At 32.2% G+C, this 26,401-nt stretch overlaps 1 protein-coding gene across 1 annotated transcript; it reads right to left on the bottom strand.

The window, feature by feature from the left end:
• Positions 1 to 328: 328 nt before the first annotated feature.
• LOC131855050 (uncharacterized) lies at positions 329 to 25,182 on the bottom strand. Its single transcript, XM_059206262.1, has 10 exons — positions 25,139 to 25,182; positions 22,653 to 22,746; positions 21,722 to 21,851; positions 20,129 to 20,216; positions 18,493 to 18,600; positions 4,422 to 4,503; positions 2,943 to 3,074; positions 2,459 to 2,532; positions 579 to 686; positions 329 to 479 (listed from the first exon to the last, which is right to left on the bottom strand). Exons 1-10 carry the CDS (start codon positions 25,180 to 25,182, stop codon positions 329 to 331), a joined length of 1,011 nt encoding a protein of 336 aa, XP_059062245.1.
• Positions 25,183 to 26,401: the final 1,219 nt, after the last annotated feature.

Below are 26,401 nucleotides of genomic sequence, written 5' to 3'. Positions count from 1 at the left end.
ATTATATGTATATTGGTTTATTTGTCAGCCTCAGTATTCTAGCAGTTAAGCACTCTACCTTACATTTGATAGTCGGTGGATCGATTCTCGCACATACAAAAATTTTTTATTCATAAGTGTGATTGTTTGTATTAGAGTGGATGTTTTCTATGCGTATCATATGAGTATTTACAAAGGAAAATATTTTATAGTTTTTTCCAGTTATTTAGTAACCATAGTACAAGCTTTACTTAGCTTGGGATTAAATGGCGCTATGAGAATCCTATTATTATTGTAATTTGTTCGCAAAAATACATATAGCCAGTTCTTGTACAGATGAAATCAAAATTCACGAGTCTTTTATCTCAACTAATCGTGTTATAATGTCGAACAAGCTGAAGGGACAATCGTCTAGATATCGGTCGCAATTTCCTTTCTGCCCTTCCAATTCGGCTGCATAATACTGGTCATCGATTCCCTCCTCTCGAGATGATGATGGTCTGGAAATTGATTAATGGTGTTAAAAATCATAAAAAATAATGCAAGTTCATTCCACCATCAAAGTGTACGCGAAAGATACAAGGTAATGAGTTTCTTACGTGAATATAATATGCATGATGTGACCTAGAAGGCCATTGTGATGTAGTGGAGTTTCAGCTGCTTCGCAGATATTCCTCAGCATGCACGCTTTACCGCTCATGCCGTATCTGAAAAAAAAGAAAGTTAAAAAGTTATTTTTATAAATTTATTATTGTACTATTATAAATTCGTGCCATTTGGTAGTTTGTATTTACAGAAAACACTAACATAAGTGGGATTATAAACATGAAAACGTATTATTTGTATTAGGTACTGATTATTCCAAATTTTATTGAGAATACTATTGGAAGTACATAGTTGACGGGGAAGAGGATCGTTAGTAATGCAATACCCCATTGTTATCAATGTACCATGTCAGGTTGGCGTTCACGTCGTTCCACCTGAACACTATCGTGATAAATTCCCAGTAACTTTATCACGATGGGCTAACTGACCTGACTTCATGCTCATATTATTATCCTCCACTGGTGTCCCGCCAGCGTAAACCGTTAGCGCAAATTTATATGCTAAACTGGACGGTAGGGAAAAAATTATAATACAAAAAAATTGATATTCATAAAAATGTGCTACATGAATAAATGAAATTTGAATTTGAATTAAAAAACATAGTAAATGGACTGGTAAAGAGACAAACACAGTAACATGTTAATACCACTATTTTCCAACGGTCGTGCTGCTGTCTCTGGAGAGTTAACCTCCATTCTTGCTTCCGAGTCCATTAACAAAATGAATGGCACGAAGTTAACGTCGTGTCAGCGGACCATATGTTACTTTATGGTTGCTTTTGTATTCGAAATCACAGGAAATCCAATTGATTGTGAAAATACTTATTAAGAGGACAGAAAACCTGGTAGTCTAGTGAAACTAAAAAAGACATGAATGAAGGAATAGATGAATGAGTGAATGAATGGTTATTTACAAAATATTGGTATATGCACAAACGGTGGGGAAAAATGATAATACAAAAGATTTGAGGTTCATAAGCGGCTAAAATGTGCTAGAATAAATGATAGTTTGAATTTGAATTAAAAAAACATAGTAAACATGAAAGAGACAAACACAGTAAATAATATGAATGGTCGTGAATGTCTCTGGAATTAACCTCCATTCTTGCTTCCGAGTCCATTAACAAAATGAATTGGTATATTTACTTTATGGTTGCTTTTGTACAAATCAAAGTCGATTGTGAAAATACTTATTAAGTGGACAGAAAAGAGAACCTGGTACTCTAGTGAAACTAAAAAAGACATGAATGAATAAATATATGAATGAGTGAATGAATGGTTATTTACAAAATATTGGTATTTGTATATACATAAAATATAGCCATAACCGTATATATATATATAAACAGCTGTGCCCGTGATTTCGTCCGTGTCTTATCTACTATAAGCTTGACTAAATAAAGAAAAAAAAGCAATAATCTAATCCAACTTTCATATCCTATTTTATTTACTCCCTTAAGGGTAATATTTTTGCAAATTTTGAATGTCATATTTAATCAACTGCCTAAAAGTAAGTTTCAAGCGTATCTTTCGCCTTCCATTACAACCGCATTATTTGCATTATAAGGTACCCTATGTCCTTCCACAGGTTCTAGACTATATGTGTACCAAATTACATTTAAAGCGATTTAGTAGTTTTTTACGTGAAAGGTAGACATACAGACAGAGTTATTTCGCATTTATAATATTAGTAAGAATAACAAATGTTCAGCAGTATTTAACATTATAGGCGTGTAAATTACTTTAAATTTTTATTCCATTTAAAACAATGATTAAATTACTTAACTTTAATGATTTAATTAATATACATTTCTCTTTCATAAATTGCAGTTACATAGTTAGAAAATGTTCTACAGAATTAAAACAATACTCACTCTTTGAAACGATTTTCTAAAACCATATAAGCGAGTTCCCTGGTGATACTGCGGCTTTGACGTGAACCGATAATCTGTAAGTATTGAGAAGTAATTATTTAAAAAAATATATTGTTTTTAATTATTTACTATTTTTAATTAATATTAATAACAACCATAGATCTATCCTACTTAGCTTGGGATTAGATCTCCAGAAGCTAAAAAAAGTTTATATTATGGGTACTAGACAACTGATATATTGTAAATATATACGTAATATATATATATAGTATACAAACTGTATGCATTGTGCGAGGAATGAAACCTGAGACCAAAGTAAGGCAGTATGCTACAAGTGGCCACAACGCTAAACCATAAGTAAAATCTGACACAAGTTATCTTTTATGTCAACCAGAGAACCCAAGACCTCTTGAGTGAAACTCAAGGTAGGGACCCACTAGGCCACTAGGCTCTTTATAACATAAGTTTAGATAAGTAGACTTACCGGTAAATTGGGGAACAATACTTCGTCTATTTGCGTGATGTTGGTGACAACGCTGTAATTCGATTCGAAGTTATAGGAGACGAAAACATTTTTATCAGGAATATCTACTGGCACTGCGATGGCTACGAATGTCTGAAAAGGTAAGAATTTTATATTATCACTTTACGTATCTAACACTTTCTTAATGAGAATCTGTAAGAATAAATGAAATGAATAAAAACTCGTTAATGTTTCCCACACAGGAAATATAATTACATAAACTAATATGTATACATTTGTATTATATAGACACCAGAATACAATAAATAGTAAAGTCTATATTAAAATAAACTTATAATTAAGCACTTTTGAATAGACATAATAATTTGTTTAATATAACTTTCATTCGGAAAGCTGTCTCATCATATACGCTTAAAATAGTAATACGAATCTTTAAATTATGAAATTTATATGTTTTTTGTAAAAGTAAAATCGATACAAATAGAAATATATATAAGAGTATAATAACATAATGTTTAGAAACTTATTTTTAAAGATATAGCCGTAAGAAAATAATAAATACAATAAATAGTAACATTAATAAATAACTCTTTAAAAACATATTTAAGTACGGTTTGATAAATATAACTATATATTACAAAATGTATTAATTTCATTATTTTAAATAAAATTACACAAAAAATATTTCGATTATGTCCTTCTCCAAGTTTTTGGCCTGTCTAAGAACTGCAGTGGGTTATATACTAGAACGTATATATAAAGCTGCACTAGCAGGCTACTAACAGATTTGGCTGGTCAGGGAGAGAAACATGAGCGGTGACGTGCGTCGGAAAAGGGGCCCTTTAAACGTACACCAGGCTCACAAGTCCCAGGAACAGCTCGGAGTTTCCCTGTCTGGCACAACACAGGGACAGGGACCCGTACAGTGAATTCATGTCGTCGACTGTACGCGTTATTATTTTATTTTAATTTTATTTTATTTGGGATACAAACAGTTTCACAATGTAGTATGTATATAAGTACATAGATATGAATTAATAATAGTAAAACCAATACAGATATCCACGGGTTAATACTTATGTTATGGTACTCTTATTATTATATACATTATTTATTTACTGGTTTCTAACCAATATGTCTAATAGGGTAAAGTATGACAAATCAAATATATCTAAATCAGGAAATTTGGTGTTAAATACATCAACAATATGGTGAAGAGGCGCTCGTGCACCGGCGTACGTCAGATAGGGAAAAGAAAGTATTAATAAGCCATGTAGCATACGAACAATAAACTTAATAATGTACAATAAATTGTGCAATCATTTTACTGGTACACTCACTACCTACATACTACAATAAATAATATATTATGTAGCGCCACCTCATCACAACATATATAACGCTACAGTGATGAGGATAACCATCGCGCTACAATTTGGTGTCGAGAAGTTCGTGTCTTTCTAGTATTATTATATTTACCCCATAAAGACTGGTAGGTGGAAATATAAGACCTCTTCTCTGTCTATCGCTCTTATATGAGGAGCAAGTGCATAGAAGTGCCCTGAAACAGTAATACGTGCACATATTAAAAATAAAACACTGTTCGTTAGTCTCGTTGAAAGATAAAAATGGCTGGCTGAAAATAGATTTAAATAGTTCTTTTAAACAAAAAAGATGTATGCAAAAATCTTGGGCGTAGTTCAGCATTAAAATACAAGTTAGTCTGATCGTGTAATTTAAATCATAAACTGCTACAGTTTAGATCGTAAAATTAATTCTAAAACTACACATAATTGGTCATTTTTATTAGTAATCTTTATTTATAAAATAGGAGACGGTATACAAAATCTACTACGCAAATGACATTTCTAGTTGAAGTTTTTTTTTTAATTAAAAAAGAACTGATATCTTACGATTGGTTTACTTCGCGTTCACTTTTCTCGCAAAACACAAACACCTCTCATTCCAATTTCTACGATACTTTTTAAATCAAGAAATAATAAGATTACATTGTTATTCCTGGCACGGGTTAAATCGCTTAGTCGATTTGCATAAGACGTGTCAATACTAAACTATTTTATTTGCTGCACTGCTTCAGATCCACTAAACTACCTGATTTACACTTGCATCGATATCGAAATCATTGTTATATTACCGATAAATCTTACATATAAAATTCTCGTGTCATAACGTTATCTACCATACTCCTCCGAAATGGTTTAACCGATTTATGAAATTTTATATGCATATTCATTAGGTCTGAGAATCAGCTACTATCTATTATTCAAGTTCAAATTTAAAAATGTATCTGTATTATTATAAACATGTACAACATTTATTTGAAAAGAATACGTCCGAATAATTGTCAGTTCTTCTCATCTCGAAATAATTTCAAACTGACGGTATTTTTGACAAGAGTATGTAATAGATCTACATGAAAAAATATATTTAGATTTTTTCTTAATCAATGTATTTATAATGTTTATATAATTTTATCATCTACATATATATTTTACAAACATGTCAACGACTTTGACGACAGCTGGGTGAAAATTAACTTTTTTTTATTAGGTACTATAAATAAAATTTCTAAAATAAAAGTAGCCTAGTTATTCCTTATAACATTAGCTATAGCTATATACAAGTAAAAGTTCTGTCATAATCAGTAGATTAGCAACAAACAGACAGAGACACGGATAAAAAAAAGTAATGTGAGTATTTAATTAATTGTTAGTAACGTACTCGTATATACTTTCATACGTAGATATATATTAAAAAGATGTTAAATTGAAATTACAAATAAAAACTTAAATTTTATTTAGTAGGTACAGATTTAAACAGAAATGAAGGAATACTTACATATATATAATCACTTTAAACCACTTCATATTGTATAATCACATAGAATACTGCACTTTATGTATAACTATAGAATACTAACTGAACCAGAAACCGAACCGTGAACTGGATCCGACTGAAATTATCAGCTACTCGCTAAACAAATGTGCGGCGGGAGATTCCTCCTTTTTTTATTAAACTCGAATGGCAAACTAGTTGGCGGCTCACCTGGTGGGGAATGGCTATATACAGACATGACTGTCGTGTGAGGATCGTGGTTTCTCTTATGCAGTTCTTCTATTCCTTCTTCTTCTATTTCCGAGAACTAAGAAGTCAATGTAATGTCTCTTTTCTCGTTACATTAAAACTATAAAAATGTACTTTATATCCTAGTTATTAAGGTTAATATTTAAATTTTGTTTCACACAAATAAAAAAAAATATATAATATATTGTATGTAATAATTTTAAATAGTTCTTTTACTGTTTTGTTAAGATACAATAATAATTCATTTGAGTTAGTAAATAGGCTATGAAATATATATACATAAATAATTTTTTGGTACTCAATGTACAATATATTGTAAAAAAACGTTGATATGTACATTTATATTACTGGCTGTTACCAAAATAAAGAGAAAAAAGAAATAAAAATAAATATTACTTTCCAATTGTTAACTTAAGCGTAGACAATCATAAATTTTAAAATAAATTTATCATCTCATTATGACATGTGGTAACCTACCAGGATGAAAACTCAGTTTCAAGTACTTTTGAGTCATCCTAGGTTATAGAATTTTAGTATGAATTTCTTTTCTTTAATTAATTAAAAAAAAAACGATATCTATCTAAAAAAAATCTATCTAAAAAATCAGTTAATAACTAAATATTGAGGTTTCACCCTATTTTGTTGTACAAACTGTACTTGGTGCCCGTTATGTGACAGAAGCTTGTCTGGAAAATCGTACCAGTTCAGGTGTTAATTAACTTAACCACGATGTGACCTTAAAATCTGATCATGACGAATGTCGTACTTTCTTACATGATATTTGATATCAATATCGAAAATTGTAGTGTTACCTATTATATTGAAAGAATAGATATATTTCTTATAACAAGTAGAACTATATTTTGCCCATTTTATGTTAGAAATAACGATTACAAAATTTCGAGCATTTTTTAAATATTATTTACATACACTCACACACACACATACATACACACACGCCACTAACTCAGATACACCATACCTAACTAGAAATTGTATAACTTCATCACACAAACAGAATTATTTATATTTTTAATGATGTATTACACAGTACAGTACTGTAAGTCGGAGAGAGTTCCTGGAGACCTGTAATACAGGCCATTTAAATAAAATTTATTTGCATTGTAAGATTCCTTGTGAACAGTTTATAAAGATTATTATTCTTTATTTTGAACCAAATTTGTAATAGTAGTTTTAATAAAGAAAAATCAGCAAGAAGCTGAGCACGACGGTTATACAATCGCTATATAGATTCCTATATAACATTTTATTTGTGTGAATACAATATCACTATATTGTATTCACACAAATAAAATGTTACTGAGTATCATAATCATTCAGACACAATGACGAAATATACTAATACTTAATAATTAAGTTGCCACTGATAATCAGAGAGCCAGGAGAGCTCAGCTGAGTCAAGAGTCAGCTAATTTGCCATTTCTGTTACAAAAAAAAGGAAACTTTTATCTGCCTATACTCGTATAGTAAACAGAAAAATATCAACAGGCTTATAACTAGAGACCTATCCTGACTTTGCACGGACACATTACAAATCTTTGAATTTCTCATCTCTCTTATTCTATACACGCATGTATTACATATAAACCTTTGTTTTGGATCACATTATGTATTAAAATCAGTAGCGTAATCTAACAGATATAAATGAACAATGTGGTGGCGACTTTGTTTTATACTGATTACTATGTAATGATTCCTTAATGTTATTTCTTTGAACAAACCATTAATAGAATTAAAAAGTAAAAACAAAAAAATTGAAATTTGAACACTAATAAACATTTTCGTAATCAGATCGAATTTCATTTGGCAAATATAAACATTCCATTTAATTGATACGAGTACATGCTTACATTTAAATATAACCGACATCTAAACGTCATTTGTACAGTACCTATGGGTATATCAATTTGAAATTTACCCCTTTGCCAATAAAATTCAAAATATAAATAAACATAATTGCACATCAGCAAGATTTATCGAGGTAGCGACACGCAAATTGGCTTTGCGCCGTCTTGACATACGTAATCGTACAATTTACGTGACAAAACCCGCTCAGTGGGTGTCGTTGGGGGGACTATACACGTGGCTTACGAACTGAGTGATTTTGGTTGCCTTTGACGATCAAAATACTTATTCAGAAAAGAAAGTAACGAAGAAAAATATTGTATTGACACGCAATGTATCAGAACATAACCAAAATGAAGCCAATGATTCAGTGGTTAGCGTATTGCCTCAATTTTCCAATAATCGCAAGTTCGATTTTCTATGATACGAACAATTGTAGATACGTGTAGTTGTATTCAAGAGCATGTCTACTTGTGTTAATTTTTTTTATGATTAACTACTGTATTAGTATGTATTAGAGACATGGTCACTAACTATGTGCCTCATGAATAAGCTCAGAGTCACTCAGAGGGCAATGGACAGGGCTATGCTCGGAGTTTCTCTGCGTGATCGAATCATTGAGGAGATCCATAGAAGAACCAGAGTGATCGACATAGTCCGAAAAATTGCGAAACTGAAGTGGCAATGGGCAAGGCATATTGGACAGATGGCCGTTGGGACAGTAAAGTCCTCGAGTGGAAAATTCCGCGTGGGAAGGCTTCCGATGAGGTGGACCGATGATCTAGTCAAAATCGCTGGAAGTCGATGGATGCGAGCAGAGCTGGACCAATCTTTGTGGAGATCTTTGGGGGAGGCCTTTGTTCAGCAGTAGACGTCTTCCGGTTTAAAATGGTGATGATGATGAAGTTGATGAGATAAAAAACAAAACTAAGCAACTAAGTTTTAGGTGTCTTAGTACCATAATCTGCGAGTCTCTCCACCTTATTACGGGGAAAATCGAGCACCATTGTACTGGGTTTTTTTAGTACCATTCAAATTCTTCTGCGTATTTTTACACTAGTTGGCAATATGTAAGTTGTCCAGGTTTATCTATTTATTAAAATAAACAAGTAAATAATTATTTATTCATATTATACAACATACACGTATACACACCCATAACACACACATAGATAACCGAGAAATGTTAACAATATTTTTACAAAATTAATTTTACGAGCAATAAAAATATAATTTATTTGAATTTCTAAAATTGGACCTAAATTATATATGCATACGATTTATTATTGTCTATACAGAATGTTAATAAACAGTCGTTTTATTTTGTAAATATATTGTTTACATTTGATTTCCTGAGCGCTCCGCTCCATGACTTTCAAAACGCCAGAAAATAGGGAAATAAAATGGTTACGTAATGAGAACATATATTTTCCGCGTCGCGTATGGCAGCACATTTCCCGAAGTCAACAGCACTTGTGATGATGTCAACACTTGTCCATTACTTTTTGAGGCTGGCAAGTTATACGGGCTTTTATTTTTAATGTTGCCATGTGATATGATAACTTTAAAAATATTTTTGTTTTAATATGTTGTAATGTATCAACATAATTAACAATTTAGAAGTGTAATATACCCGTATTTTTATTTTTAGCGTCTTGGATAAATAATAATAATAATAGTCATCCACAACAATTCACATAGCTCTATCTAGCGCCAAGCAAAGCAGAGCTTATGGGTAGGTACTAGAAGACTGATATAAATATTTCTATTTTGTGAACATATACTTAATATACATAGCAACCAGAGAATACTTGACATAAACAATCATACTCATGAATATTTGCATCATGCGAGGAATCGTACCCAAGACCATCGGATGTAAAGCGGTGTGCTAAACTGCTCAACCACCGAGGTCGTTTAAAGTATTCTGTTCATGATGTATTTGAATTATTAATTTTAATATTGATAACAAAAATAATTACTATAAGTATAGTAATACTGATCATTTTCATTTGCTCTAAAAGTACAACCAGACATGCTTTAATTCTAAATTCAAAAGTTGCTTTACTTATTTTTTATTCTAAATTCAAAAGTAGTTTTTTTTTATAAATGTCCAGCATGGTAAAATTGTATCAAATAGGCCATCGTAGTATCTGCATCGTGATAAACAAGAAATCGCTGAGTGCAGTTAAACAGATCATTGATTTGTACTGAATTGGAATTGCGTTAAGTATGACCGGCCATCACTTGAAAGATAAAATTACTACTATTTATTATTAACAACAACCAGACTCACGTAACTTCACCTGCATCACACTTGCTTGACATATATCATTATAATTCGACCAATTTAAATAAAAACCTTTTAAATTACAGCCTATGTATTATTCTGATGTATAAAGCTATATTATTGTAAAGTTTCTCCAAAATCAGTACAGTTATTGTTGCCTGAAAAAGTAATAAATATCCATTCATCCATATTCATAAACTTTCGCGTCTATAATATTAGTAAAATTGTTCCTACATGTACTTATAATATTTCTGTGAACAATCGGCAATCTTGCATTTCTTGACGTCTCCACATTATTTCGATTTTAGTTCAAAGTCAGTCGGCACTACGACTCCGCGTTGAGTGTTCCCGTTTCTAATAAGCCATGTAGTACACGACCAAATGAACTTGCTAATGTAGTACAATAATTAAAGATCAAACGAACTTACCAAGTGAAGTTCGATCATAATTATGTGACAGCTTCATTCTTAGCGATTTGTGTTTACATATTGTAGTAGTATTCCCAAGCACCAGCCTCGCACGGTAGTTTATAGTTTTTTTTTTTTTTTTTATAAAAATAAAAATTAGTTGTTGTATTGACTATTCCCTTACTACCTCCCACTACTTACCCGATAAGTTGGGATATTCTTGTTACTGCGCTCATTTTGTTTAAAGTAAAGTTTTCATTTCAAATTTTATGTAGTTTTTATTTTATTTTTCGCTTCACACTTCTCACTTTATTGTCCGGGTTTGGGATATTAGAAAGAACCTCAGCTAAATTATTCGATTTTTACAATACGCACATAAGTATATACATATATGAATGCATTAAGTGGGTGGGTGTGAATAAATCGTAAGAATGAAGCTGTCACATATATATATGATCGAACTTCACTTGGTAAGTTCGTTTGATCTTTAATTATGTTTCCAGCTTCATTCTTAGCGATTTGTGTTTACATATTGTAGGATGTTCAGAGAATTGTCAATAAAGTGTGCGGAAAATGTAAAAATGTAAATAGGTAAGGTAACATGCATATTATAACACAATACTTTTATTATGTTATAATATGCATGCATAACACATTGTTCTGTTAATTACAGTAGTAATTAAGGTAGAATGTATCTCGCCTGCAGTTTTTCTAATTACATCTACGTTGACTATTGGCTATCTAAGTATCTATCTAAGTCTATTGGCCGCCGACGTGGAACGTACACATCATGGTGTACTATGCGCGATGAATACAGCGGTAACCATGCTACTATGTAGCAGACAATCCTTAACCCATTGACTCATCCGTTAACAAGAAACATTGTTATGAGGTTTTTTATGACTAATGAATAAATTATTACAATTAGATTTTCATTAACTGTGTGTTTTGTTTAGATATGCACTCAAACACATCTTGCAGGATAAATTTCGACCTTTTCATTGTAGAAACACGATTTTAACATAGGTTGAAACTGTTAGGCTTTGAGGTCCTTATGTGTTTTCTTGCAAGCGTTATCTTTACATATCTTGATGATAAGGACCTTTTAATTAAACCTTCATGACATTCTCGCGGCTACCATTTACAGACTGCAGCGTAGATTATGGGATCGTTTGAAAGGAGATTTGTGAAATGTAAACCATGGCTCCAGTATATTATTATCTAGTATTATAGTACGACTGCTAAATTTTCTGCTTTGGCATTTATTATTTCTAGAATCAGTTTCCGAATTAATACAAATGGTGGAAAATAAAAATAGTAAAAAAATGAGTATTTTTACCAAGAAATTGAAAATGCATCAACTGCAAATGCTTCTGGATTTTTTTTTTTATACTATACATATGACTTGCAAATCAATAAAATCACTAATTTATCCTGTATTTCTAAAAGCAAGAATCGGCTAACTTCTACTCAGTTCAAAAATTGTAGTGTTCATATAAATAATAATGTTAATATTAATTATTTTACGCTTCTCATGCAATTGGAAGATTTGTTTTGTATCTGTAATTTAAGACACACCAAACACCCTCAGGTGTTGCACATTTTACATTATCTATTCTAAGCATATAATTTTAAACCAAATAATAAATTTCTTATTTTATAATGTGTAGTGAACGTTTGTTATCTTTCGAATACCCATTCGATTTTTTATTGCCACAGAACATTCCCCAACCGGTACCTGACGTGTCAGAAAATATGTCTACACAAAATTATTTTGCAATTAGAGATCAGAAAATTATTGAATCGAACTAGAAGTTTATGGTGGATGAAACATTCATCCACCAATTTTAACTCTGTTTGCATTTATGAAAATTGATATCTTGTTTTCATTAATTGTATTTTTCGTCTTAAGTTAAAAATAAATCCAAGGGCAATTCACACGGAGTGATGGGTAGGTATATATATATTATATATATATATATTATATTTTTTTATATTATTTTTCTCGACTTTCGCCGGTAATCTTGGTATGTAAATAGGTTATAAATATGCCAAGTACATAACAATGTTCTATTTCAGGTGGATATACCATAATACAAATGTAGGCCTAATCTGTCTGTAGAAACTTTCTAGCCATGCGGCATGTGTTCGACTGACATGCATATTAGGGTATTTTTCAATAAACTTTAGATGTAAAGGTTCCAAGTAGTTTTTTGTGTCAGTGTCTAATGCAGTGAGTTGAAGGTAAGTTCGCAATATGAACAAATTCATTTCAAGTGTCCATCGTTTGCGTTTTTGAAGAGCGCCAGAGATGGGTGCAAGCTCATTGTATTATTATTATTATTTCTTAATTTTATTATTATTACCATTATTTATACTGTTATTATTATTATTATTAAATAAGTAGTGATTGGAAAATACAAGTGGTATCATTGACATTAGAATAACATTCAGCATATGAACGGCCAAAACAAGTAAATTACAGACACTAACGTTCTGGAACTTAAATATTACATAACTGGTATTATATTACATAACAACAATCTCACACACAATATGTATGGGGCTGTACACAGGCCAAATAGTAATCAATTGAATTGATAGATAGATAGATAGATAATTTATTTGCTTCAACATTTACAACAATAGTACAATGTTCGGCTCATATTCAGGGGGCATGCAAATTACAATTCATAACAATTACTTTTACAATTAAATTACATTATAAATAATAATATCAGATGTCAGGTCAATTCCCGCAAATTTGAATAACAGTTTTTTAACGAGCCATTGGTGTATTCTTTTTTAAATCTATTTAATTTCTCGAATTACCTGTGGTATTTTATTATATATTTGTATGGATAGCTGAACTATGAGTTAATTTTAATAATTAGTTCTACACGGTGGCATATAATTTATCGGCATATTTAAAGCGTAAATACTTTCTTCGTGATTGTCAATATTAATTGAAAGCATATACTTATATCAACGGATGCTATGATATCATATGGATGCCATCACTAATTTTAAGAAATTCTATCTCTCTTCCAACTAAAAGTGTGTGGTTGTTATAAATCTCTATAATGTTTTTTAATTTAGAATAAATCTGTTTTTATGATATAACTACGCTGGATATAAATTAGTTTGGTTCATGACAGCACTCTGAGATTACATTATTTCATAAAAACCGTCCTGTATATAGCATCACTGAAATCTATCGATTCCTCTAGTGTTTTTGGGTAGACACTTGGAGGTTTTGTGTCGGTACGGAGTATAACGTTATTGTATAGCCGGCACACGTCAGACAAGCAATGTCTCGTTTTAACTGTTCTCACTCCACCGTGGCACGGTGTATATTAATGTTTCAAACGGGATGCATAGTGTACCTCGTAAGGATCCTGCGCCTGCGCCTGCGCGCCTGCTGGCTACGGGTCGCGGTGGTGGCTTCGGTTGCATTGCAAAAGTTGGATGTCTTCAGATGCAGGGCTCTGAAGTTTAACTTGTTTTTGGATGTATGATCTTTATTAATGAAGTATTTCATACTAAAACGTTTATTTAGATTTTTTTCTCATGGCCGCTTGATTTTTTTTTTACCTTCAAAAAAAAAATTTTTTTTAGCGATGTTCTCTCCAGACACGTAACTATTAGCAGAAGTATCATCAATGTATCTTTATTAATATGTAGTCCACTATTAACAGATGCAATTACAACGGATTTTTGTTTCTAATTTGTAGCTGTCGCACAACAAACGACTCTCATTGTTTATAGGTTTTAATATATATATTTTTTTTGATTTGGCGCGTTCTCGAGAATGGCGAGTATGTCTGCGGCATGGATAACCTCATCTTCTGTACCTATATTTTCTTGTGGTGGTGCAGATGGTCCTGACTGTGGTGATGAAGACATCGTTGTCATGACAGGATTGGAGTGCAACGGTAATAATAGGCTCGAATGACCGATGCTCTGGTTTATATAGCCGTTCTGAACTAACGCTTTGTGGATTAAAATCGATCTCGTCGTTTTGCACATCCACACATGAAGACCTAGAGAATATAAAACATTGAATTTAGATAATGACAGAAAATAACCAATGTGGTAAGCTTACATCACACTTTTACTTGACACAGAATGCCCAGTATGGTAACCTCGCATCACATTTTTACTAGACGGAGAATACCCAGTATGGTAAGCTCTCATCACATTTTTACTTGACGGAGAATACCCAGTGTGGTAAGCCCGCATCACATTTTTACTTGACGGAGAATACCCAGTATGGTAAGCTCTCATCACATTTTTACTTGACGGAGAATACCCAGTGTGGTAAGCCCAGTGTGGTAAGCGCATCACATTTTTACTAGACGGAGAATACCCAGTATGGTAAACTCGCATCACATTTTTACTTGACGGAGAATACCCAGTGTGGTAAGCTCGCATCACATTTTTGGTTGACAGAGAATACCCAGTATGGTAAGCTCGCATCACCTTTTTGGTTGACAGAGAATACCCAGTATGGTAAGCTCGCATCACGTTTTTGGTTGACAGAGAATACCCAGTATGGTAAGCTCGCATCACGTTTTTGGTTGACAGAGAATACCCAGTATGGTAAAATCGTATCACCTTTTTGGTTGACAGAGAATACCCAGTATGGTAAGCTCGCATCAACTTTATAATTTTCTACCTTCAGATTCACTCTCCGATGAATAAATTACACGAAGATTTTTCTTTTTTCAGAGTCTCTTGTAATTTTCTTGTTTGAATGTTTTCTTCGCTGTCTTCGTTCCTTCGTCTTCTCCCCAGGTTGATAGTAGCTTCGTATATTGTAGACGTGCGGAGGCTTCGGCAAAACACAGAAATGAGCGCAGTAACAAGAATATCCCACCTTATCGGGTAAGTAGTGGGAGGTAGTAAGGGAATAGTCAATACAACAACTAATTTTTATTTTTATATAAAAAAAAAAAAAAAAAACTATAAACTACCGTGCGAGGCTGGTGCTTGGGAATACTACTACAATATGTAAACACAAATCGCTAAGAATGAAGCTGGAAACATAATTACACCTGTATACTCACTACCTAGGTACTATAGGAAACAAATAAATTAGGTAGCGACACTACATTACGTCATGTATAATGATGTAGGCAATAACCATCGCTCGACACTTTATTTAAAAAAATAAAGATTATCAATAAATGTTGTTACCGAGATCACAAGATTAAAAAATAAAATTTCGTAATTTACAAAATAATAAACTATAAACATAATTAGTATGCATTTAAAAAAAGAACATGCCATATTGTGACCTCGTTCACGTACATAATATAACCTCCCGGCTAACCAAAATTTGAATTTAGAATTAGAATTTACGAACTGTTATTAGCTCTAGCTGACCATCAGTAATCCGCTGACTGTCTGTTGGGAACTACTGTGTAATATAAATAATTATATGGCCATGCTCTGCTATTTTAATGTATATTGTTATTTGGGATCATAAAATTAAAACTTCCTAATCCTTATAATAATAAACTATAAACACAATTGTTATAGATTCAAAAAGAGAACATGTAACATTGAGACCTCGATGACCTACATATCTTCAACCGGCTACCCAAAAATTTGAAATTAGAATGAATTATAAGTTCGAAAATTTAAATCTTATACGAACTGTTATTGGCTCTAGCTGGCCATAGATAATCCGCTGACTACTTGTTGGGAAATACTGAGTAGGATAAATAACAGTATGGTCATGCTACAGTAAGCGATATGGCAAGCTGTAGGTCTTGTTTTCAACGTTCGCATTGCATTGTCGACGTTGCCGATTTTGTGTACTAAAGCCCGGTATGCTGTTACAACAATTGAAATGTGTATTTTATGCACTCCCATTAAAGTTAATATTTGTTTGTACAACAAAGTTTACCAGATTATACGATGTTGCTAAAGGCAATATTTGTAGTATGAGAGTTTAGTAGTGCATATTTTAGATTAAGTAAATAACGGTAGATTTTAGGATAAAATAATATTGTGATCGTTTTACGACTTAGACAAAATTTTAATTTATAGTCTATGGTTTAGTACGATTTATTTTTCACTTAATTTTAAAGTTAGATCAAGGTTTCTAGTTTATTAAATAATATTAATTTTCTTCGTAAAATCACAGATAAGATAATTTTAATAATTAAACTTATAATATGTGTAATTACATTAATATTTTATTTTAGTTTGGAACAACGTCAATTCAAACTCTTTACTTCATTCGATACCGTGACGTATTTTTGCTATGAGAGCACCTCGTAATAAAACAAACGCTCTGCCTGATTGAAAGCAGATCCCAGAACGTATGCTCGAGACTTGTTACGAAACTACTTAGAGACTTTTATTTATTATTTTTTAAAAAAAGTGAGCTAAATGGTTTTATTTCACCAGCTAAGATTAGGTATACAGAATTTTTTGTGACATAAGGTCTTGATTGATCTAGAAAAATACCGAAAAAAAAGAAGTAGAATTGGAGTAGTAGAGAACGCTGTATAACCACACGTAGTTGTGGAATATATGTAGATGGAAATACCACACCTCTTCAGAATATCATACATTAAGTGTTATTTCGTTTTGCATGGTGAGTCAAAAGTATAAATAAAACGAAAATAAATAATACCACGTTTATTGTCTACATAACAAAAGATCAATTACTTGGATTATACGTACAGCTAAACTTTAGTGGTATTTCGCCAATTACCTAAATTATAAAGGAAGTAAAAAAGAAATTTTTTGTTCAAATTTTTCAGTAGTAACCAATTTAAAGTTCTTTTTTTAAATTTAAATGATTCTAAAGAAATGTGGTTGGTAAATATTCCATTTTATTGGCGGCAAAACTGACAATTCTAATACGGAATATTCTATTTTCAAAATGTGTCCAGTATTTCAGAAATAGAACTAATATTAATTATTTTTTTAAAATTCAGAAACAGCAAAGAAGTGTGTTCGTACAGCCAAAGCTCATTCGTGATTTTTTCACGTCTGTCGCCTATGAAGTAAATTTATTAGAGAACATCATCAATCCGTGCTGATATGTATTCCAAAGGATCATCAGGACATTCCAAACTGTATTCATGACACTTGTTATCCAAGCCGTAATATTCTGCTTCATAAAAAATATCTTCTATTGTATCTTCGGAGACAGATGTTGAAGGTCTGTAAAGTGAAAAAATAAATGAAAAACCTAATATCTGCTCCTGACAGAGATACTTAAACATTTTATACAAAATTCCGACATATATATGTATATATTATGTTATATTTCTATATACTAGGTATTTATGCATAAAGATCCTAATATTGTAGTATATATAAAATTATAAAAGTATTTAATTACTGTTATTTTTTCTGTAACAGATTTTTTAATTAATTTGTTTACATTAGGAAATTCAGCCAAGATGTATGCAGTATAGAGCATGTTGTTTGGCTTGATTTTTTTAATACAATGATATTGCGATTATCAGTTTATTTGTTTCTTACATGTTATAGTGGCTGGACAAATTATCATGAAATTTGGCATTAATGTAGAATATTGGATGGAGAATGAAATAGGTTACTTTAATAATAGATATTATCTGTGATAATAGTATCTTTCTAAAGCCACACTCAGCCAATAATAAAACTTGAGTGATGCATTTTTAACCATAACCTAGAAAAAATTTACATGATTTTTATTCTGCTTTAAGCAAACTACCATACTACCAAATATTCCCAGAGGTACATACAAAACATTTACATGTATTTAATTTTGCGTGAAAACAAAGTACCGAATATTCCTTTCACCAGGTCTATGCAGACAAAGCCGAGGGTAGAACCTAGTGATATAACAAATTAATCGTAATAACATACTTACGTAAGTATAAGGTGAAGGATATCGCCTAATAATCCGTTGTGGGGATACTGTGCAGTACCAGACTCACAAATAGCCCTGAGTAAGCACGCCCGGCCCGGGTAGCCGTGTCTGTGGAGAAATAACCTTATTATCAGATAGAGTTGCCGATTAATACAATTTCCTTATAATAGGGCGATTGGAATAAATGTAATACCGATTATTATTTATGGCAACACTAGTAAACTATCTCGATGCCATAAGGGTGATATATATGTGGGAATATCGCGAATGAGATTTGAAGACAAGTCTTATCATCCTTATCCTTACCAATATTATAAATGAGAAAGTAATTCTGTCTGTCTGTCCCGAGTTTATATGCTAATTTATGTATTATGGACCGATTTTGATGAGACTTTCACTCGCATAGCTTCTGTTATAACCAGTAATTTAGACTGCTTTTAGTTTTTAAAATTTATTTAATTAAAAAAAAAGTTAAATCTACAGGGACGAAGACATAGGTATCAGCTAATAAGTTATAATAAATAAAAATAATAGAATATTACGTCCATTCTCTAAGAAAACTAAGGTGATTAAAATAGTAAAAATCCCATCTCTAATTTCGAATACAAAAAAAATTTACAACGAAATCGCAGTAAATGAACTGGAAAACGGAACAGAGCGTCGTGCCGCAATCAAATTCCATTTGGAATCAGAATCAACCAACATTCAGCGTGGTGAATTTAATTTCATAAATCGCAAAATCCACATTACATTATTTGCATAATACATCCGCGTAACTTTTGTATGTTAACTATTGAACGTTTGTGTATGCTCAGTAGAGTTAATGAGATGATATTTAAGCGGGTTTGTAATTTTTAATCTGTGGTAGTAGTAGTAGTTTTTGGTAGGTTCCGTTACGTTCCTAATTTGAATTAAGAAATGTTATATTTTTGTAGACATGTATAAGCTTATTTGAAAAGAATAAGAGCCAAGTTTCTTAGCTAGAGTGCACTCCGACCTAATGGTAGATTTTGACATATAATAAGAGTCTGTAATAGACCAGACTTATGCTCAGTAGAGTTAATGATATGACAATTAAAGGGTTTTGTAATTTTTAATCTGTGGTAATAGTAGTAGTTTTTGGTATGTTCGGTTGCGTTCCTTTTTAGAATTTAGAAAGAAATATCATGTAGTTTTGTAAAGATGTACAAGATCATTTGAAAAGAATAAGAGCTGAGTCTCTTGTCAGTGAAATGATGGTGGATTTTGATATATCATATGAGTCTGTAATAGATCTTCATGGATAAAGATACAATATAAAAATATCTATATCTACGAGTGGTTCCTGGCCCAGGAGTCTAAATTCGACTATAATTAATTTAACATTCAGTAAGTCTATAGACAAATAATACTAAAGACAAACAATATTATTCTATTTTTAATTTGACCATAGACTTTAACAATAAACAAACGATTATATATGCGTGTGTGTGTTAAATATATGGTAGTGTGTGTAATGTGTTTTAATGTTTAATGTAGTTTTTCAGTATTAAAAAAAATTGAATTCTACACTTTTTCTCTATCTCATCCGTTTAATTTTCGTAAAAGGAATACTAAGTTTTTGTTTCTCGTATTAATATGTAGATTAGGTACTTACTTTTCCAGCATAGATTCAATAATAAGATACATGTAGCTTCTTGTTAATCCTTTGTGGCCGTTCACACTTCTCTCCTTCCTATCTCTCGCTGTCTGCAGTAAAAAAACATAATTTACATTCGATATAAAATGTTTATATATATATAACGTTTTTTTACTTATTATATTTTACAGCTCTGGATACTAGTCCTTAGGACCAATTACATATAAAAGGGTTGCCAGTTAGGTACACGCTACGTTGTTTCGGATATGCGAAAGTTTCCGACTTTAGAAATAGACTTTATAAAAAGACGCTCTTCAACTTCAGTATTACCTATTTCAGCTACTAAGCAGCTTATTATTTATTATTCTATAAGCTGTTACAGTTAAGGGTGACATAAAGGTAAAGATATAGATACATTATTATATCGATTTATGTTGCTTTTATAAGTAGTAATGACGAGTTTCACAACTCTATTTAGTTAAGGCATATGTATGAGGTTTTTTGAGGATGGAAATAAATAAATAAACCATACTGTTACAATTTGTGAAAGCATGTTAGTGGCCTTATTTGTTTGTTAAATTATTTTTACATATGAAATAGAAATAGAAATAATCTTTATTCAAAATAAACTTAATATAATCAAGTTTTTTGATTCTACCGCTCATTCGGAATGCAGACTCATCACAAGAAGAATGAACAAGAAACTTGTAAATGTTAACTATAGATATAGTTTTCCTATAATAAATAAATAGTAAACGATTGAGTCATGACAATTATCAGTGAATTTTTAAATGACATCGTAGAGTCGCCTTCTAGCAATGGTATTTGCGAATGCGATATTAAATTTTCAAAAATAGAGCTCACTTCTGCTTAATACAACGGCAACTCACCTACAATTTCCTTGATAGTTCAATCGCAAAGTCATCACGGCGTCGATGATCTAGTTGTTTAGCACACCGTATTACTTTCGATGGCCGCGGGTTCCTCGCATAGTACATTATCTATGTACCGTCATTATCATCATAATTTCAGCCCGGAAGACGTCCACTATCGAACAAAAGCCTCGGCCAACTGCTATCTGCCTTGCCCATTGCCACTTCAGTTTCGCTCGCGCTATGTCGCTCACGCTAGTTCTTTTGCGAAACTTCTCATTTCTGATATGATCATGCAGAGAAACTCCAAGCATAGCTCTCTCTATTGCCCTCTGAGTGACTCTGAGCTTATTTATGAGGCCCATAGTTAGCGACCACATCTCTATGCCGTAAGTCACCACTGGCAACACACATTGGTCGTAAACCTTCGTCTTGTGACACTGCGGTAATTTAGACGAAAGTAAATCGGAATCGAAAATATATCGGAGCTTCGCGAAAGCTGCCCATCCGAGTTGAATTTGACGATTGATCTCTTTCTCAAAATTGGACCTACCTAGCTGGATAGTTTGCCCTAAGAATATAGTATATTATGTGTGTATTTACAAAAAATGTACCATATGTATTTATAGCAGTTACCGCTATGTGTATTATCCTGAGATATTATGATTATTTGTTAGATAGCCGCGAGTTCGTTTGTCTCCTACACTATATAAAAAATGTAAACATAATGAGATAATACTTACAGCGACGTCTCCTAGAAGCGGGTCCAAGTAGCTTGCGTTGGCGACTGTATAATAATTTGCTTCGAAGAACCAAGCCACGCTGACTGTACTGTCAGGGTGCAGAGGAATCGATACTGTTGCAAATACCTGGAAATATATTGTAGTTTTATTATATAAAACCTTCTATACAAATGCAGGAGCAGTATCACGAGGTTAAGATGATAACTACGGGTATAAAAAATCATTTGTTGACAAATGTCCATGGTGCTGCCCCAGTGGTCTGTCGGTTTAGCAGACCGCCTTGCTTTCGATGATGGCGGATTCAAATCCTCGCCCATATAAGCATTTGCAATTATGAGTATGAATGTTTGTGTAGCTTCTGTGTATACAAAATGTATGTATTTACAAAAAAAATATATATATTTTTCTCTATTATGTGTAATTTAATATCTCTCTATATGTCATAATTCAAGTTCTGCTTAGCTTGAGATTAGATAGCGCAGTGTAAATTATTCTAGTGTTATTATTATATTGGTTTATTATTATGATTATTTACTTATTTCAGGCTACTAGGCTCATATTATAAATATCTTATTGACATATATATGATTTAATATTATAAAACTAAGATATTGAAACACTGACGGTACTGATGACGGCAATCTTCTACGAATTATGGTGACGGTTACAACTTTCCATCAGACGGTACATTAGTTTGATTCTCATTTTCTTCTTCTTATTATTCGATACGTTCTTGACCGAATGGCCATGGTTATTATATACTGGAGTGTGAGACAGATATCATCCGCCTTATGACAGCTCACCACTTCTCCCTACTATCTACCATTCTGGTACACTCGTGGAGTGGACCGTCTACAATTGCTTTGACTTGGTCGGTCCACCGCATGGGGTCGACTGCTATTTGAGTTAAATATAAGAAATACTTACTCCAGATTGAGTACCCGTTGTGAAGATAAGATACCGTCTCTGACGTTTGTTGACTTCTGCATGACTGGTAGTTGCTATGACGAATGTTATGAATCTGAAATAATATATAACTAGCTCTTACCGGTGATATTGTTAGCTTTTTTTATATTTTTTTAAATTGTATAATACAATAATGTAATATGCTATCATATAATGCTGGGGTACAATTTAATATAATTATAATAATTTCGCATTTCTTCACATGAAGCGGACTGTATAGAACCCTGTACCCATTATATAACCACTGTGCCACATTCATTGCAAAATAAACAATTTAATATAATTTATTTATTTATTTATAATTTATTATACTATTATATTATTTTGATACTAACCTATGACCACGTCTTCATAATACAATCTATTTTTACGTTTATTTTAGTATTTTTAAATTTCGTGTAGTAGTAGTTAATTCCACGGTCATTTTTAAAATACACACACTAATATAAAATTCTTTCAAAAATTGTGTAAGTGGCCTGTCACAGTTTGCCTTATTTTAAACAGGAAGTACCTGTTCAAAATAAGTGACTTAAATTTAAATACACAATCAAATATTATATACCCCTTAATATGTCCCTTAATTATATTTTCACTGCACCAAACACGTATAAAATGTCATTAAAAAATGACACTAATCACGGCACAATAATCACTACAACATTTGTAGACCGCTAGCACCCTATTATTCAATCTTTATATTTCCATCTATGGATACTTCAATCAATTTTAGGCACAGGTATGCGGTGAACCTTAATTTGAGGATATTGGACACCGATGGCCTAGGAACATTAATTTCCACCGTACAATATATTGAGAATATTGAGGCCCGAGGAGTATAGTCTGATCTTTATCCATTTATGCAGCTTTTCTGTCACGGTCGCCATGTGATGACAGGAGGTGGTGATTAATGGTGAGTAGTTAACGAATTATATCAGTTTGATAATATATATTAGTGATATAATTAATGGTTTACATAGATTTAAAGTACAATGTTAACAGACAAAAGTTGAAGTAACGAATTTATAAATAAACTGTAAGATTAAATGAATGTTTATGAAACGAATTATACTATTTTTATGTATTTATATATTTATTTACGTATTTTTAGAAATTCTTTTATTCGCTATGTTGGTGCTTTTAATGGGTACCGAGACATATTTACTGGTCTTGTTTAAGTGGGCGGGAAAAATTCATCTTAAGTGCGCTCACTATTAAAAATATTACGATGCAAAAGCGAAACAAACTAGGTTATAGCACAGATAAGATAATATTACATATTTATAGTTACTAGTACTCGGCCAATAGTCGAGATTCGACCATAATCAAATCAAATTATAGGTATGTACATAATAAGGTTCTATTGTTTAACCTATCTATTTTAATAAATATTTTTTTCTTTCTTTCATTCTATTGTTTAAGACTATACTTTTATGCCGGTGTGTGACAAATATTATACTTGGTAGTGTGTGCAATATTTTTTTATTGTATTCATAGATTTTATTACTTATTTTAAAAAAGGAAATAGCTTTCTGTACTCATCTATATAAACTCTATATCCTAAGTGTGCGATATTTCATAATCCTCCGTAATTTTTGTAAAAAGGGGTACATAGTTTTTGCTTTACATATTTATATACCTAATGATATTTTTAAATTTCTGTATTACAAAATTTCATATTAATGTCATTTTATTATGTAACTCTAGCTTTTCCAGCTTCACAAATGGTGACAGAATTCTATCAATATTAGAAGAAACTAAACTAACGTAAAACTAAAATAATTATATTTAAAAATAAGCATACATATCGAGTTATGATGACTTTGTCTTTTTTATCAGATTCTAATTAATTCTTAACTATAATCACCTAGACAAAATAAACTAAAAAGTTGTATAGGATTATTTAAAACTTCGTAAATTCTAATTTCCAGTACCATTTATTCCATTTCATCAGATCAGCTCTACCGCCAGGGTATTGTAATTCCAGTTGTACATATGTATGAAAGTTTTACATAGATTCCAGCAATTGCTGAAAAATGCGCTACATATATAGTGGAAAGGGGAATGGAAAGAAAGTTATCTAGAACTAAGCAAGGTAAATAAATACTTGTAATTTTATTTACAATTTCATATTAGATGAGGTAATGGTGACAGCATTTGGGATGGGAACGGTTGCACACAGGCCAAACTGCTACATTAATTATAATTAATTTCAGTTTTTTTTTAATTGTAATTATATATTGTAGTGTTTATAGGATAATAGTCATAACATCATGGTCCTTTAGGATGGCAACGCATGAGTTACATCTCGGGTCACATGATAACGTGAAGTCCATTGTGCTGTTTATGTATATAGGCGACGGTTACAGCTGATCATCTTGAGGGCCGTCAGCTTGTTTCCCATTCCAAATACATAAAAAAAAATAAGAGAAATATAAAAATATACATACATTAGAATATAGTAAACAATCCACATGGCGACACTAAATAACATTATTTTACAGTGCAAGTACTTATATTACGAGCAAACTACGGGGTACTGCAAGTACAGTGTGACAAACTTGTAATGTCGTGCTGTATCGTTCGTCACAGTTTATACAAACAATTAGATGAATCGACGTTGACATCGCGTCAAGCCCTGTTAATTCTGCCTAAAAAGGCGCACTTTCGTGCAATTAGCAGCAAAGTACCGCGCTTTCCGACGGTTGCAGGTTCGATACCCGCACGATATTTATAAAAAAATATATTGGGTTTTTTACGCGGGTCAAAGCGGTTATATGCGTTTTGTTTTTTCACAAACGGCCCATCTGTTGGTAGACGGTTACCGCAAACGTATATGGTCGACGATTGTTATCTGATGACTTTATAGGTATGTACCTACATAAAAAATCGTCATCATCAACCCAATGCAGTTACTGCTGGGCATAGTACTTTCCCAAGGCATGACTCTTTTAGGATTTAGAAAAAAAATATCCATTATTGAAAATATTGGAAACAGGTTGTCTTTTGTAGTAGTAGATGACCTATATATTATAGTTTATTTTGTACCAGTTGTTCATTGTGTTCTTGCATTTACTGATAAATTCTTTATTTGTTTGGTGTGAGTATGTTATTGTTAGCATTGTTATGACTTATATAGACAAAACGTGTAAACTGGCAGTACGACTGGTCCATCGACTCAGTCCCTCAATGAGCTATAGAAAGAGATATGCTTGGAGTTTCTCTGAGAGATCAAATCCGAAACGAAGTAATTCGCCAGAGAACTAAGGTTACTGATATAGGTCTTCGTATTCACAGGTTAAAGTGGCAGTGGGCTGGTTATATTTAGCGCAGAACCGATGCTCGGAGTAGACGTGTTTTAGAGTGGAGACCACGGATAGGCAAATGTAGCGTAGGACGCTCCACAAATAGATAAAACGCCGATGTAGGGTTGCGGATAATAACTGGAACTTAAGGGCTGGATCTCGTGCCCAGCAGCGTGCCTTGGGAGAGGCCTATATACGACATTGGACTGCAGTGGGTTGATGATGTTATACTAAATTTATTCTATTCTATTCTGATCTTTCGACTAACATCAACCATTAGTCATCCTGTTCTACCACTAGATCTACCACTAATTGCTTCTACGAACTAGATTGCAGAAGTTTGTTCCGTACGGGACTTCCGCGCACAAGTGTCCATTAATTAATTCTAACTCTACCGATATTTGTTCT

This window comes from Achroia grisella, unplaced genomic scaffold (genome assembly GCF_030625045.1).
Source record: "Achroia grisella isolate CSIRO2021 unplaced genomic scaffold, CSIRO_AGI_Agris_v1 utg1295, whole genome shotgun sequence".
Lineage (NCBI taxonomy): Eukaryota > Metazoa > Arthropoda > Insecta > Lepidoptera > Pyralidae > Achroia > Achroia grisella.
The sequence above is the reverse complement of the archived record's forward strand: the minus strand, read 5'-3'. Positions and strand labels throughout refer to the sequence as shown.

Coding starts and splice junctions, on each gene's coding strand:
- LOC131855050 (XM_059206262.1), bottom strand. CDS start 25,182: ATGTTATTTAGTGTCGCCATGTGGATTGTTTACTATATTCTAAT. Junction 22,747..25,138: donor ATTGTTTACTATATTCTAAT/GTATGTATATTT, acceptor ATATTATTTCAG/ATTCATAACATTCGTCATAG. Junction 2,533..2,942: donor TATTGTTCCCCAATTTACCG/GTAAGTCTACTT, acceptor CAATACTTACAG/ATTATCGGTTCACGTCAAAG.